Source organism: Opisthocomus hoazin, chromosome 9, assembly GCF_030867145.1.
Source record: "Opisthocomus hoazin isolate bOpiHoa1 chromosome 9, bOpiHoa1.hap1, whole genome shotgun sequence".
NCBI lineage: Eukaryota > Metazoa > Chordata > Aves > Opisthocomiformes > Opisthocomidae > Opisthocomus > Opisthocomus hoazin.
In genome coordinates this window covers 13083382-13098282 of record NC_134422.1, presented here as the reverse complement: position 1 = coordinate 13098282, position 14901 = coordinate 13083382, and the positions used below count along the sequence as shown (strand labels likewise).

Here is a 14901-nt window from a genome sequence, read left to right as displayed (position 1 = left end):
TGGTACAGATGCCATTAAGTGTCATTTTGCTCTTTAGTTTCTACCTTCACTCCTATAAAACCGATCAGAAGTAGGGTTTATTTAAGATAACAACTCTACTCATCTTCCTTTTTCGTAGTTGAATTTTAAAGCTGATGAAAAGCTTTGAAATTGCAAATAAAAATGACCAGATCTAATGGGGAGAGAAAAAAGGAAGAAGAAAGGAGTGCTGCTCTCGCACTGATGTGACCTCTTCCATCCAAGTAGATTTGCAGTGTCTGGGATTTCTGCCTTTTTCTACAATTGCCTTGAAGGTGAAGGGCAGGGGCAGCTCAGGAGTGGACGCGCAGAATGTTGGGTGCCAGCCTGGGGCAGGTAGCAGGGGCTCCATTTGCAGCTGGTCCGGGGTGGGGGGTAAGCCAGGTATCCATCAGGAAGACTTTGCAAGTGTAGTTATACTGACAACATGGTCCTCGTGTGGATGCAATCTATAGGGGCAAACTGTGCATTTGCAGCATGGATTTTTCAATACTGTCCTGTCTCTGCTATAACCGGTCTGTGTGGTTAACGCTAATTCGTATGAAAGCCCTTTCATTTTACTGTAAGAGTGACCATGCAGGAAGTACTATGCCAGTCTGGGGAAAAAAAATAAAATCCTTTTTTAAATAAGCTCTCAGTTCCTAACAAACTCATTTAGTCTGGTGTATTGTATTAATTCAGAAATGCAGAGCGTTTTAACTAAGAGCCACTGCAGTGTTTGGGTGTACAAGCCTGCTGTCGTCTCAGTTTCATCCTAACCGTGCGTATTCCGTGGGCTTTGCCTAGAATTGCTCATTAGCTGCGAATCTTCGACTTTGCTTCTTTTCAGACTAACATCAAGAGTAAGTGAGCTAAAATTTAATGTAAAGTTACCTCCGTCTTCCTGCATTCAGTACTTCATTTAAAACATCCTCTAGCATCCTCTCCAGGCTCACAGTGCAGCTTAAGGTCATAAAACAGGTGCCAAGGGAACGGTACAATGAGCTGCAGTGTCTGCGTGCCCGTGGGTGATACGTTCAAAACCTGCCTTCATGGGAATCTTAGAGGAGCGTGAACTCAAAATAGAGGGGTAGTCATCTTGTGTTCCAGGTTAGGACAGTGTCCCCCTGTGCCAGGCTGTGTGGGTTAGAGGGGGTCTGGATGGGTCTGGTGAAAGCTGCTGCTTTCAAAGAGAGTTGGAGTCTTTGGCGTTTCTAGAAGTCCCTGCAAAGCCTTTGCTAGCTCCTATGAACGTCTTCACCTTATTTCTGTGCAGGTATGTGGGCTGCTGAGTGCCTCTGGCTAATTTATATTTCCATGGAAAGTACCATTCATTATAACGTCTTGACTTTCTGTGGGGCTGGAGCTTATAATTTTTTCCTGTAATTGTTTTTGCTTGATGATACCTGTTACCTTTTAGTCCTGGGTTTCTTTCTGCTCTTTGGCTCGTTCTTGCTTGCAGTGAGAATGAATCTCATGGGTTTTAATTTTTGAAAAATACTTCTTTTTAATCTCCTTCCTATAGATTCCTGGCCTATGTAATTGACTGATGGGCACAGGGAGTCGTTTGTATTGGGTGAGGAGTGGTGCTGGTCTCCGCAGCACATGGATTATTCTGTTTGCATTCCTGGCACGTTCCAGGGGAGCGTTTGGAGCAGAAGGCTGCAATTGCCTTGTGGGTCACAGGCAGGCTTTTTTCTGCGTTCTAGGGGTGAAAATCAGGCCCTAAATTCACATGAGACTCTGTCTTGTCAGTCTGCTAATCCGGATTTTTAATTCTTTCCAGCAGCACGTTTCCTTGTTTTGGTTTTCATGCTCCCCCATCCCTAAGAAGACTCGGGCTTTTCATCTGCTGCACTGTCCGAGCAGCTCTTGTTCTGTGCTATGGAAACCTGTTGCTGTTGTTAGAATTTCCATCAGGAACCTAGAACAGTGGCAAAATATTGCTTTGTTTTTGAAGACAGATCTTGTGTTTGAAGCTTCCTGTGCTGATTACTTCTGTGTCTCTCTCCTGGGTCCTGTTCCTATTTTGGTGTCTGCAGGTTCTGAAACCCCACTCAGGAGCGTGGTAGCTAAGTGCCTGGCTGCATGGAGAGCTGCCTATGGGCTTTCTGTTCAAGTAGATGTAAGCCATTACCATCCAGCAGCTGCTTAGCATAGCTCTTTGGAGAAGTGCTCTTGCAAGCTAGGCTGACAGGTCCAGAAGTGATTTTTTTTTTTTTTTTTTTTCTTCTTCTCTGATTTCAGATCCGTCTCAGGAGAGTGATACAGAAAGGTCTGGGATCATTAGGGAATCTGAGGAGCCTTACAAATGTGCTGTGCCATCAGCAGCAGTAGTTGTGGCAGCTGCCGTCCGGCGCTGGAAGGGAGGAGGGAGGATGATGGGGAGGCGATGGCTGCAGTCTGAGAGGAGGAGAGTTTTGCAGGGGTCCGTCAGTTTTCCTTTGGTCAGCAAAGCACACAAACTGCTGTAGTGTAAATGGATCACACGGTCCTTGTTGGAGGGTGGGATTGATGACTGCAAGGAGCATAGTCAGAATCCCGTATTGTCCGCAACAATGGCTAATGAGTTGCATTTTTGATTTTGAAACCTTGTAGGAGCACATCCAACTACAGACTGTTAATGACTTCCTCTTTCAGATTAGGTTTGCAAGTGCAAATGTGGCTTGTATTTTTAGGTGGCTTGAGGAAATTTCTGGCATTGACACCCCTTTTGCTGCTCTTTTGGGTCAGAAGCTCAATTAGTTGTTTGGCAGGATCTCAGCTCGATGCTTTCTCAGGATGTTCGTCAGGCTGTTGTCTGGAGAGGGTACTCTCTGGAAGGTAGCCAGAGGGCATTGCAGAGGCTGTGCTGTGTGCTGGGAAACCCAGTTTGGTAATTCGGTTGCTGAGGGTGGTCTGAAATTACAGTTGCACTTCCCTGAAGTTATAACTGGAGTTGTTCTCTGTATGATGGTTTTCACCATAACATAAAAGAACGAAGGCAATTAAACAACAGGGGCAATAATGAGAGAGCATGCTGGTAACAACATGACAGCTTTGACTGGTTCCTTCCAAAGCTTTTTCCAGTGTCGGGAGGCTTGTTTTGTAGGCAGCCCTGCTTCTCTGCTCTGCCATATTGCCTTGCTTTTAGAACCTGTTCCTCCTTCTTACCTGCTCAGTCTTGTCTCTTCCAGCTGTTGGGACAGTGACAGCGTTTGTCCGTACAGTCGCTGATACGACAGATCCTCCATTGCGTTGGGGTCTGCAGGCGCAGCTGTGATATAAGGGACGGCTGAAGCACACTTTGTGTTGGTTGTTGAGCCCTGTTTCGGATGGAGACATGTACAGATAGAAGAGATAAAATCTGTTTACAGATTGTGAGGTTTGTGGTTCACATGTGGTTACATGATATGCTGATAGAGGAGCGAGATTGTTTTTGTGCAGGCAGATTTACTGACCTGGTTACTTAAATTGATGCTGTCTGTTCTTATTAATTGCTTCTCTTGTGCCTGGAAACACTGCAGCTACAGACGAAAAAGAAGACTGGGTCCAGTCTGTGTTGCAAAGTGTTAGTAGATGCCAGCACGATGAAGTGGCATGGCCACACAGCACATGCACACGCTGCTATTACGCTGGCAACCGGAGAAGTGAACTTATTTTGGATGGCATTTTTGTCATTGCCTGAGAGGCGATTTGACAGTCACCCCAGATTCTTCCTCCCCAGAGGCTGATGTGGTTGTAGGGCTGTTTTCCCTTGATGAGTAGCCAATGGGCGGCATTACGTGATAAGGGAAATAATTAGGGAGCAGAGGATGATCTGATTTGTGAGAGGATGGTGCTGAGGATGTTCTGTCTTATCTTACTGCCTTCAGGGCCTGCCAGGACAATATCTGAATTCCCACCAAGGAGGGCATTTTGCACTGTCACCTCTGGGCACCATGTCTTATTCAGGATCCATCCAGCTCAGACTTGTTTTGTTTTTAGAAACCAATGTGGACTTACTGTAGCCAAGCTCCTGGATCTTGTTATTTTGTTCCTGCTGTCTAGCTTCGTCTGATGTTCTCCAAATTACCTTGCCACATTGCTGGAAAAACCTTTCTCTGGGTTACTTCTGCCACCGGGGACTGCCATCAGTATCTGTCGCTGCTTCGCTGTCCTTACGGCCACGAGCTCCCCGGCCTGTGGCAGCCCTGTGCAGGCAGAGCATCCTGCGCTGCTCCCGAGGAGCGCCCGTGGCACGTCCCCTTCAGGCGCTGGTGTCGCTGGTGGTGAGCTGGAGGAGGTCAGATCTCCTTCGTGAGCCCCGCACCCTAACTGCTGCCCCAGTAACAGCTGGCTGCCTGCGCAGAGGGGTTATTCGTGCATGCTAACCTTGGCAAGGGACCCCAGAGATTTGCAGGGAGCGCTCCAGTCAGGCTTCCTGCCAGCTCTGTCGTAACCCCAAATGACAGAAGAATCTTCCGGTAGAGGAGATGGGGATGTGAATAGAAAGGAGTGAAGTATTCCTGTGATGCATCTTATCTTTGTTGTGATTTAAACTTCTTGCTTAGTTAGGTCAGCTTGGATCTTTCGTTTATCATTCTTCTTGTCAAGTTGCCATATGTTCTTGCTTCTCCAACGAAGGAGCATTTTGGAGCCCCTGTTTGGTTTTTTGGGAAGGGGGAGCATGGGGAACATGCCTGCAGGAGTGGAAGGAAGCCGTGCCATCATGCCACTCAAGGTTTGACCTTATTACCGCATAGACAGCTGCTGGTTCAGTCTGCTGTGGTGTTGCAGATAGGTTGATGTTCCGGATGGTTTTCCCCAGAGGTGAAGCTGGACAATTTGTAGGACTGCCTGCAGGCAAAGCAAAGCAGGAGTCCCTGCAGCAGTAGCACAGCAGGGACCCGCGAGGGCTGGAATTGCTGTGGACAGAAGTGGCATGATACCCCCAGGGCTGGCTGCTGGGGGCACGTTACTACCCTCATCCTCAAACCAGTGTTTCCTGAGCCTGGTGCCTTGTCTGGAGTGTCTTGGCCTAGGCGGTAGGTTGCTGGTTTTGAGAGTGGTTTCTGGCTTCTTTGGGGCTTTGTTTATTCCCCCCCCCCCTTTTTTTTTTCCTTCTACTCTTTGTAACAAACTCTTACATTGCCTCTTTAAGTTGTATAATTAAATTGCAAGAACTGGAGTCCTAATTACCTCTCCCATGTGAGAGTTGAGGAGCTCATCTTCAGAGAGGAGCTGTTGGCGGAGATCCAGAGGAGACAACTCTCAGAGCAGGGACTGCATCTGTGTTGATATTTACTCTTATTAAGGATAATGGTCATTACCAAGTGATATCAGAGCAGGTTGCTCTTTGCAGGTTACTTTTGTCTGGCTGTAAGTGAAAGCAAAAGGAAAAGCGGAACGGGTCCATCTCTGCCATTTCTGTACATCTCATTTTCTGCTTTTTCCGAAGAATCATTAGTATAGCATCTGAGTTGGTGGGTCTGGCAAGTGCAACAATCTGCACCGATGCATGAAAAAATTACTGATGTATATTTAGACATTTTCTATTCTGGGAGTTTGCTCCTCTTCCATCCCTTGCATCAGTGCAAATAGCTTGCACAGGATAAACTCCCAGTGCAGTGGTGCAGAGAGTCCGCTTACTGGGTGCGAAGAGTCATACCAGAGTAAACTGCTGCTTTCTTTCCTGGGGTAGTGGATGTACATTCAAGCAGCCACGTGAATCTCTACTAATGGAGCAATCCTGAAAGCAGGGCGGGCTTAGATTCCGTTTCCTTCCAGTGAAACAGCTGTTCTTATCTCTTTTTTTAATAAAAACTCATGCAAATAGCAAATTAATTGGTAGGATTTGGGGTGGTAGGAGTTGCTAGCTGCTTGCTCACAGGTACATCTCAGTAGTAATGTTCTGTAACTTTTTTCAACTGTGAACTTTGCAGAACTCAATTCTGGATATTCGGATCACGAAGTGACACATAAGGAACAATTACACTTTTTTCCTACGTGGTTTGAAGTTGAACCACATTGGTGGCAGAACTGGTAACAGAGTTGCCTTGATACCCATTTCGGTCCTCTGCTGGTACCAGAACAATTGTCTGCACATCTCAGGGTTTGACAGACCCTGCGGCTGGAGGTAGATTTCACCATTACACTTGTTCGCATCAACCGCCTAACATTTGCCTTGGCACGGCTGAGATGGTCACAAATACGTGTGTGTGCGGGAAACGTTTGGGAGTGTCTAGAAGAGCATTTTAAATGTTGCCTGTAGTGCAGACTGACTTTTGTCAGCTGTCTGGCAGTCAGCTGCAGCAGGGCCACAGGGCTTCTCCGTGCCTCCAGATCTGTCTGGGGTAAGGTGGGAGGAGGGTCTGAAACTGGTGCTGCCTGCTGAGGTCCCCTGACCTTCATGTCGCTTAGGTTTAGCCCATGGCACTGCTGGAGGACTGCAGGTGGGAGAAGACAGGATGTTTCTGGCCCCTGGGTTTGATGTTGCTACAGGCTTTCTGTACAAAGTCCAAGTGGCAAACCAGCTTTTCGGCAAAACTCCAAATCTGGGCTGCTTGTTTTGTAATCTAGTTGTGTTACAAGGGGAGAGCTTCGTTTTATTCAGTGAACAGATGACACGTTTTAGCTCCACCCTCCACTGCAGTCTGGGGAAAACGAAGATACAGCAGATGACAGGAAAATACCTGTCTTCTCAGGCTCAGATCTCCAGCCTCCTGGAGAAGCAAAGAAAGCGTTTGCGGGTTACAATGACTAGCTTTGGCTATGATCGAAAAATGCAGAACTGACATGAATTCAGTAAGACTCTTCAGATGAACATGCTTCTATACAGTTGGGATTACGGGTGCTCCTTCCTGGTGAGGTACTTGCATGCTTTGTTAGTTCCTTGAAATGCTCATTTCTGTCTTCAGCAGAATATTCTGATTTTTGTGTGTGTCCACAGCAGCCCACTCCTCATTTCCGTCTACAGTCAGCATTGGGGAAGTTTCCACAAAGGCATGCTCTCATCTGCAGCATGCTGCAAACTTGCTGTTTGTTGTTCCTCACCTTTGCAGAAAGGCAGCTGGAGAACATTGGGAGAATTAGCACCAGTGCTGGCAGCAGTGCTTAATTTGGTGGGGCTCTTGCAACCCTTGCATCTCGGTGTCTCTAATGTGTCTCTAATCAGTTTAAACTTGATGGGTTTTCAATGTTTTCATTTTCTAAATGGATTTATCTGCATAAAAGGTACAAGTTGTTCTCTGCTGGGAACAAGTTTCCAAGCTTTTTAATCTTGCTGTTTGTCAATGCGAAGGATAGTCTTGTCGATGTGAATCATCCGCTTTGTAGTTATCCCCAGGTCTGACTTCTCATTCACTTCAGCTTGAAGTATCCTAGCAGCTTCACTTCTGCATTGTTTAGGACAGCAGCTAGGCCCTGAAGACCCTTCACCTGCCCACCTAAGCAAATGTGTATGCAGTATTCTCCCATGACCTTTCTTCAGCTCAGCCTAATCTGCTGGAAGTGATTCACTCGTGTTCAGTTTGAAAACCACCCCCAGCAAGTCTGTCTGTCTGTTCCGTGCCTCCTTCAGGAGCTGTGGCAGATGGTCTCTACCTCCACTTGCCAGGTGTGGCTACAGGTCACATCCCTCATACCTAGAGTGAATGGGATTGCTGGGCTTGGGGCTGCAAGACTGGAACTAGTTTTGGTTTTCTGCAGGACCTTTTTAAGTCTAGCTACTTGTGATCTGGGCTTGGAGATACCATGAAGATGTTTCTTTTTGGTTTTGAGTTAACTTCTGCCAGATAGAAAAGCTGACCTGCTCTTTCTCTTTGAATCATTTCACAAACAATCATCTTTGACTACCACCCTAACAGCAGCACAATCTTCTTGAAAACTTGACTTCCTAAATTTTATGTTAATCCCGTGGACAGAAGGTCTGCTGAGGTACTCGGACATGCTAGGACAGGCTACTTTTCTGCTGGTCAGGGTCTGGCTTTGGAATGTGGTTTTAACACAGTTCACTGTGTCCTGACCAAGCAAGTGGAGAAATTAAATTGGGTAATGCAGCTTTCCACAATGCTTGTCTCACCAACTTAGCTGAACAGCTTCCAAATTACTGTTAGTTGTAACTAATTGCTGATGAGGAAGCACAGCAATGAGTTTTCAGAACTGAATGCATTTGATTTCCTTTTTTGTAACCTTTTTTCTTCCAATATGTGTTTTTTGCAGTGATACTGAAAGCCGAAAATTATGCAAGAAGATGAAAGTAGATCCTAATTCAAAGGAGAAAGGAGTGGAATTACTCCATTATAAGTGAGTGCTGGGCTGGGATCTGTAGTTCCTAATTGTTGATGCCCCCGTTAGGACCATTCGTTCTCCTTGCAGCTCCATACTGCTGCAGCGCAAAGACTTCTTATTTTTTATCCTTTGACATGTGACATTGATTGCTGTTTCTTCAGTTTGCAAGCATGTGTTGTGACAGAAGATGAGATAAATTTATTCTGCTGTTGAATAGAGTACACTAGAAGCATGAGCGGGGCCTGGGGAGAGATGCCCAGTGGACTGAAACCACCCAATGCACAGGGCTGATGCCTGAGATTGGAGCTCTCTTGCTTTCTCCGACACGTGCCCGCTGGCGTGTGCCTTGGGCAAGTCGCTTCACCTCTCTGTGCTTGCTTTTTGGACTTGAGATGGTGCTTTGTGAAGTAGGTGGAGAAAGGCAAGTGTGGTGAAACAGCAAGAGATTTTCTTCCTGGAAATAATAGTAGTGGGAGTACTGTTAGGCCTAAGAGACACCAAGCAGCCGCATCTGCATCCCCAAAGATCATGTTTTAGTAAATATTCCTGTTAAAGTGTCAGGGAGGAAATTATTTACTAGAAACCTGTTTGCTTTACACTCTGTTTTGCACCCTCCCTTTTTCGTGACTCTCTTTTCAGCCCTTAAATTACTGTACTGTAAATTCTACTTAGTTCTGTGGCTTCAGCAGGGTGATGTTGTTCTGGTTAGTGAGAAGTGAGGAAGAGCAGCTGTATGATTTCCAGCAACGTTACTGTAAGTTAACACTATTCCCCACTCCTTGTTCAACAGGGACGGTGCATTTCATACTGAATATAACAGAGCGGTCACATTGAAGGTAAATGTAAATATTTGATTATTATTTTTTTGGTTTTGCTAGATATGGGGGAGACATTTGTGGATTAAAACCAGGTGTTGGTATTTTTCATGCTGAGGATGTGAAAGGAAGGGGGTTAATCTTCACAAATAGCTGTCAGAATGACCTAAAAGTTTTTGTGTGTGTACGTGTCTGCCAACCACAGATCCAGGAAAATTGGATATTATTAAAAAGATTGAACCCCTGTTGAACTGTAATGTAAATTGTGAGTTAACTTGCAAGCTGGTAACAAATAGGAATTTTCTTGTTGTGATTACGAGGTGCTATTAAAGGCAGTATAACTGAAAGTATTAGCTGATACTGCATTTTGATAAGGAATTCTCTGAGGTGTTTAGATTGTGTGTTTATAGACTTTAAAGAGAGCCAAGTGAGCTTATCTTTTATTGGATTATGGAACCAGTTCCTATGGATGTGCCTTGAGTGCAGTAGGGATAAAACGACCTTCCTTCTGCAAACCTTGACACAGAGCAACAGAAAGCAACTTTCTGTGAGGGCAGTGGAAGGAGGAAGGCATGGAACACGAAACAAATGTGTAGATCTTGATGACTGTGGAGACAGTGGAAGGAAAGCACAGTAAGCAGGCCGAAAGTGTGCAGCCTTCCTCTGCGAAGCCCTGGTGAAGCACTGGGAGTGTCCTCACGCGAGGCTGCAGCCCTGCGATGACTTGGCTTCCAGAAATTGCTTCTGTCCAGCTCTGGTTCCCATTTCTCTTCCTGCTCAAGCAAACCCGGGCTCTGCACCATAGCTGGTCTTGCGAAGGCTTTGGTGACTTCTGAACATTCACTTCCCCTTTCTGGCTTGTCAGGGGTCTGGCAGGAAAGCCTGTGCAAGGTGCTGCAGGAACCCGAGTCTGTCAGAGTGGCCGTTCCTAAGCGCGCTTGCTCCGGACCTTCCTTTTACAGCCAGAGTTGTTGTGGGGTGGCTGATGGCAGGGCTGTCTTGGGAGTGCGCCCTGGCTTGGATCATCCGTTCAGCCTGCCCTTGGGGTCGTCACGCAGGATTCGCCCGAGGTGGGGAGGGCAGGACTGTGTACCTTCCCTTCTCCTGCAGTAGAAATCCTGGCCCTAGGAAGGGCAATGCTGGATACCCAGCCTAGTCAGCAAGTGCCTGAAGCTCCTCCTGTGCTTAGCGAGGAAATGCACCTGGGGCATTTTTTCCCCTCTTGGTGGGTGATGGGGCGAGGGAGACTAGTTAGTTGCCTGAATTTGGGTGGTTTGAAGAGTGCATGACATGTCTTTCCTGCCCCCCGTAAAGCGCTGCAACCAGGAGTTAGTGGCTCACCCTTACCGATCGGATCAACTGGAAGGCACCTGCAGAGCCTCGGGGAGTGTGGGGCTGAGAGGCAGTCGTAGCACAACAGGAACCATAAAGCATTTATTCCTTCAGCTGCTGTTTTGCCATGAGCGTTTCCCCCTTCCCTTTTGCCCTGCCAGCTGGGGAGAAGGAAGCAGCATCCCGTGGACGGGGATGTGGGATTCCAGCTGGGGTGGGAGAGGGGTTCTGAACGTCCATTGCTCTAGGAGCTCTAGTCTTTCTTAATTCAACTGCCCCCGTGAAACCGGCTGCCAATGATTTACAGGTTGGACACTGCATTAGAGCTGGGCAGTGGTCAGATAACTCAGCGGAGTGTTTACTTGTTCTGCTGCTCACAGCTGCCTGAATATTGTCTGTATTTCTCCTTCTATACCACTTCTTCTCCTTGTTTTCTGCTGTTGAGGCAGTGACCTTTCTCTCTCTTGGCTGTGTTTGTCAGGAATCTCCCAGTACATTACAAACAGCGAGCAGCAGAGCAACACAATTACATAGGGTATCATACTTATTTTACGGACAGGTGGACACACTGAAGAACAGGGAGATTAAAGGATTTGTTTCACATCATTCAGCAAGCTTGTGGCAATAAAACTCGGATCTTCTTTGCAGGCATCCAGTAGACATATTAATATATGTATGACATTTTGGAGAGTGGTGGACACAGGTCTGAAGAGCTGTAAAAGGATTCTTCTGAAGTAATCGACAATTTCATAGATGTGGCTGATCCAGCTGATTGTGTACTCAGGTTTTTAAGAAAAGCTTTTCATTTCTTAAAGTGACTAAATCCTCCTGTAATTAGGAGAGATGTCCTTGTGGGTTTACTGTTAGAAAAATGAGGAATAAAGGATAGCTCAGTGTTCACAGTGAGAGGAGGTTGGTTAGCCGTCAGAACCTCCTGCTGCTGAGACCTGCGCTAGGATCTGAGCTGGTTGGGGTATCTGGTGAAGGGAGGTGGGCTGCAAGATAACGAAGTTCAGTGATGCAAAATCGTTACGGCTAGTTTAAAAAAAAAATTCCAACTCTTTGCAGAAGGCCTTAAGTTCTCACAATAACAAGTGGCTTGTCAATATGACAGTAGGAACTTGCGGGGTAATGAGAGGGAAGGAAAGGACGCAGCTCCAACTACACTGGGGTAAAGCAGGCTATTGTAATGGTTTTGAATTACCAGTCAGGACAGTGGTTGGCTTGAAAATACTGGCCGTGTGTTTAACAGTATTTAAAAGTAAAATGATTAGGAAAGGAAGAGAAGATGGAAAAGGAAATGTTATTCTACTACCTGAGTTTGCTGGGTTCCTTCTTCTTGTGTCTTTTATGTTATACTGGTTGCCTCATCGAGTGAAAGGTGTAGAAGTACTGCGGAAGGGCAGTGAGGATGATCAGAGGCACAGATGGCTTGAATATTTAAGTGAAGATTCTTGAGCTTGGAAAAAAGGACAACTGGAGGAGATTACAATAGATGTTTGTATGGCTGTAAGTAGCTTACAAAAGGGGATGATTACTTATTTTTTTCTCCAAACTTGATTTGAAACAAGTAACTACAATGTTTAAAACAAAGTTGTGGAACTCATAGTTACGTGTTGTGAAAGCCAAGAACTTAGGAGTCTTAAAAACAGTTTTAGATGGTCATAACAGATAGATCCATTGATAGTTAGCAAGTGCAGAGGCCCAAATACAGCAGCTGGTGCAGAGTCCATAAACTTGATTACTTTTTGTCAGAAATTGAGAACGCATACCAGTGTATGCTATGTAAGAATCGTACTAGTATAGTTTTTCCCCAAGTATCTGTAGTCAGCTACTGTTGGAGACCTAAGCTTAGATCAGTCTTTCGTCTTAACTGATACGGCTGCTCATACGTTGCTTTAGTCACACCACATCCTAATCCTTGATAGTGCCATGAGACCAGTATCCAGGCTGTGTTTAGTACATGATTAAGCCTTTTCTGGAGGATAAAGTAGAGGGAGAGTTTTACTCTCCTTCTAAAATGGAGAAAACTCATTAAAAGTACACATCTGCTCAATACTAGCAAAGGGAATAGACTAGCCCAATAAATAGATCCTGCTCTAAACTCTGAATCCTTTTCAAGTTTGCTGTTGTAAAGAGTGTGTCTGTGAAATCAAGGGAAGTCTTTCTATTAGCATCCCTACTGCATTATACTTCAAAGGAGTGAAAAGTACAGGGATGTGTTTCTGTATGTGTATATATATATTATTTTTATTTTCCCCAGGGTAACACCTAGGTCCATATATGATAGCCAGCTATTATGCTGTTAAAACTTGCTTGCTTTTAGCAGCATAGGCTGGGTGAAGCCGTGTCCTGCATTCTGCCTGTTCGATGTTTAAGGTTCAAAGCTGTCGCAGGGGTCTGGGCAGCGGGTTACAGCCCAGCATGTCTCGGTCGGTGCCGTGGGGTCAAAGCAGGTCCTGACCACATCATGGCAGGACAGGAGTGTAGGTGATTCTTCAGCGTGGCGTTTGCTGTGGCCTGGGCCTTGCTCTGGTCTCTAACTCAGCAGCCTGGGGACCACTGCATTTCTGTGGTTAGAAAGTCCTGTGGTTTGTTGGAGGGGGATTCTTTCCTATTTAAAGGCACACAGGAAGTTCTCTTCACCGCACGGAGTAACGAGGGCAAGGCAGCATACTGCCTGCTCCTGCCAGAAGACATTACGCATCTAATTTTTTCTGTTTTGGCTGAGGGGGAGAGGCTGGATAAATTAAAACTCTTTAATTCCCCATCCTCTAACAACATCTGTTTCTACATGACTGAACTTGGCACGCAGGATTTCTTGAAACTAGCAGAGTCAATTGCACTCGTTAGCCATTTAAAATGTTGACCCCCTTCTCCTCCCCTCCACTGTGTAGTTGAGGTCTGTGCAGACTGAGAGCGAGCAGAACTTGATGTAGCTTTCCTAAATGTAGAACATCTTCCTTGTTTTGTTGTCTTCTCTCCTTTCCCCATATATTATAAAGTCTTCTTAGGGGATTATTTGGGATGTTAATACCTCTAGTTTTAGAGCTTTTAACAACTATAACTGCATTATAAATGACTTGATTTTTCTTCCCCGCCCCCCCCCGCTAGCTCCTTTCTCTGCTCATGCCATATTAAAATAAATTTCTTCTTGAAGTGTTTGTGGCCCCAACACTACTACCTCACCCCTTAGGTCTTCTTACTAGGTACCTTAAGTGCTTTGCTTGCTGTCTAGTGACTAATATATGCTGCCTCTTGTGAGAAGACAAATCTCTTCAATATTAGCTGTGCAAGTAGACAGAAACAGAAATTCAATAGATGGATCCTGCCATAAGCTCTGAATCCTCCTGAGCCTTGCAGTACCTCCTAAGATTGAGGAAAATGAGCTGAACTCTGCTATCTGTTGATAAGCTGTTGGGATGGTGTACCAGAGCTGCCCTATCAAAGACAGAGAGGTGGCAAAAGTGTCTCTGAGACTGTTTCGGAGGCATGCATCACCAGGCGTGCTGCTAAACTGCTCTCAGGTAGGTGGAGTACAGACCTAGGCTTTTAGGTGGATATTCGTGGTGTGTGTTAGTATATGCTCAGCTCTGCTCCTCGGTCATGAGTTGCTTTGCCAAAATAGCCCATTTAGTGAAACTTTTCTTTGCTCCAACTCCAGGTGAGTTCACTTACTACTGTGGCAGCATCATCTGCTTGCTCTTACATTAAGGAAGCTCCTCGGGGATCTCGCTTCATTACTGATGTGGCAGAGATCCTGTCTGGGAATGGTCATGTACCTACAAACAATGCCACATGGAAAGAAATGGGATCAGTCTGAGTGGTGAATGAACACAGAATACCAAGTATTATGTTTACTAGAGCACAGACATCTGAGGATAACAGTGAGCAAGCTTGTGCTTCCATGTGCAGCTGGAAATGGGGGGCAGTGGGACTCTGCTGGAATCCATGGAGAGCATCTCATTGGCTTTGGAGGGCTGGAGTTTCCCTCAGGCTCAGGCTGAAACTGGAACCATCAGAGAGTATTTCGTTGTGATTAAGAGAATATCTGTGGTCTGCTGAAACAGATTGTTGGCTGCGTGTCAGTTGTTTTAAGCAGTTACCAAGTATGCATGCATGTGTATTCAGCCTGTTGAATATAGGAGCTGCAGAATCGTATTTACCACTTCTCATGTCACATTTGCTTCTTACTCTGCTACTTAAAAATCCATTGCATGCAGTTTCTAGATAGATGGGTCATAGAGGGAACTATTGGTGGATTATTCTTCTTTTGACCAAATAAGCAGTTTGATCTTTAAGTGTGGAGTTCATTGCTTTTGCTCACAGCGAGCATCACTGCCCTCTAACTAGTCCTGTTGGATTCAAAGGTTACTCAGATATGGTGAAGGGCATAGGAACCTGACCTCTGCTTAAAGAGAAATCTTTCCTGCTAAGCCTGGGAGTAGCTGTGGAAGTATTGCAGATCTCGTACCATTGAAAGAGCTCTCTGAAGGATCCTTGAAGC

The 14901-nt window shown here is 45.7% G+C and overlaps 1 protein-coding gene across 3 annotated transcripts in view; it reads left to right on the top strand.

Annotated features, from left to right (window-relative positions):
• Positions 1-14901, top strand: part of PDIA5 (protein disulfide isomerase family A member 5) — a 104988-nt gene that overhangs the window by 21519 nt on the left and 68568 nt on the right. For 2 of the 3 annotated variants that reach the window (XM_075429882.1, XM_009943390.2), the window contains exons 4-5: positions 8179-8262; positions 9038-9083. In XM_075429882.1, coding sequence (XP_075285997.1) covers positions 8179-8262; positions 9038-9083 — 130 coding nt within the window. Of the gene's footprint in view, positions 1-6621; positions 6827-8178; positions 8263-9037; positions 9084-14901 lie in introns of those variants that run through there. The other variant, XM_075429883.1, reaches the window with a different exon arrangement.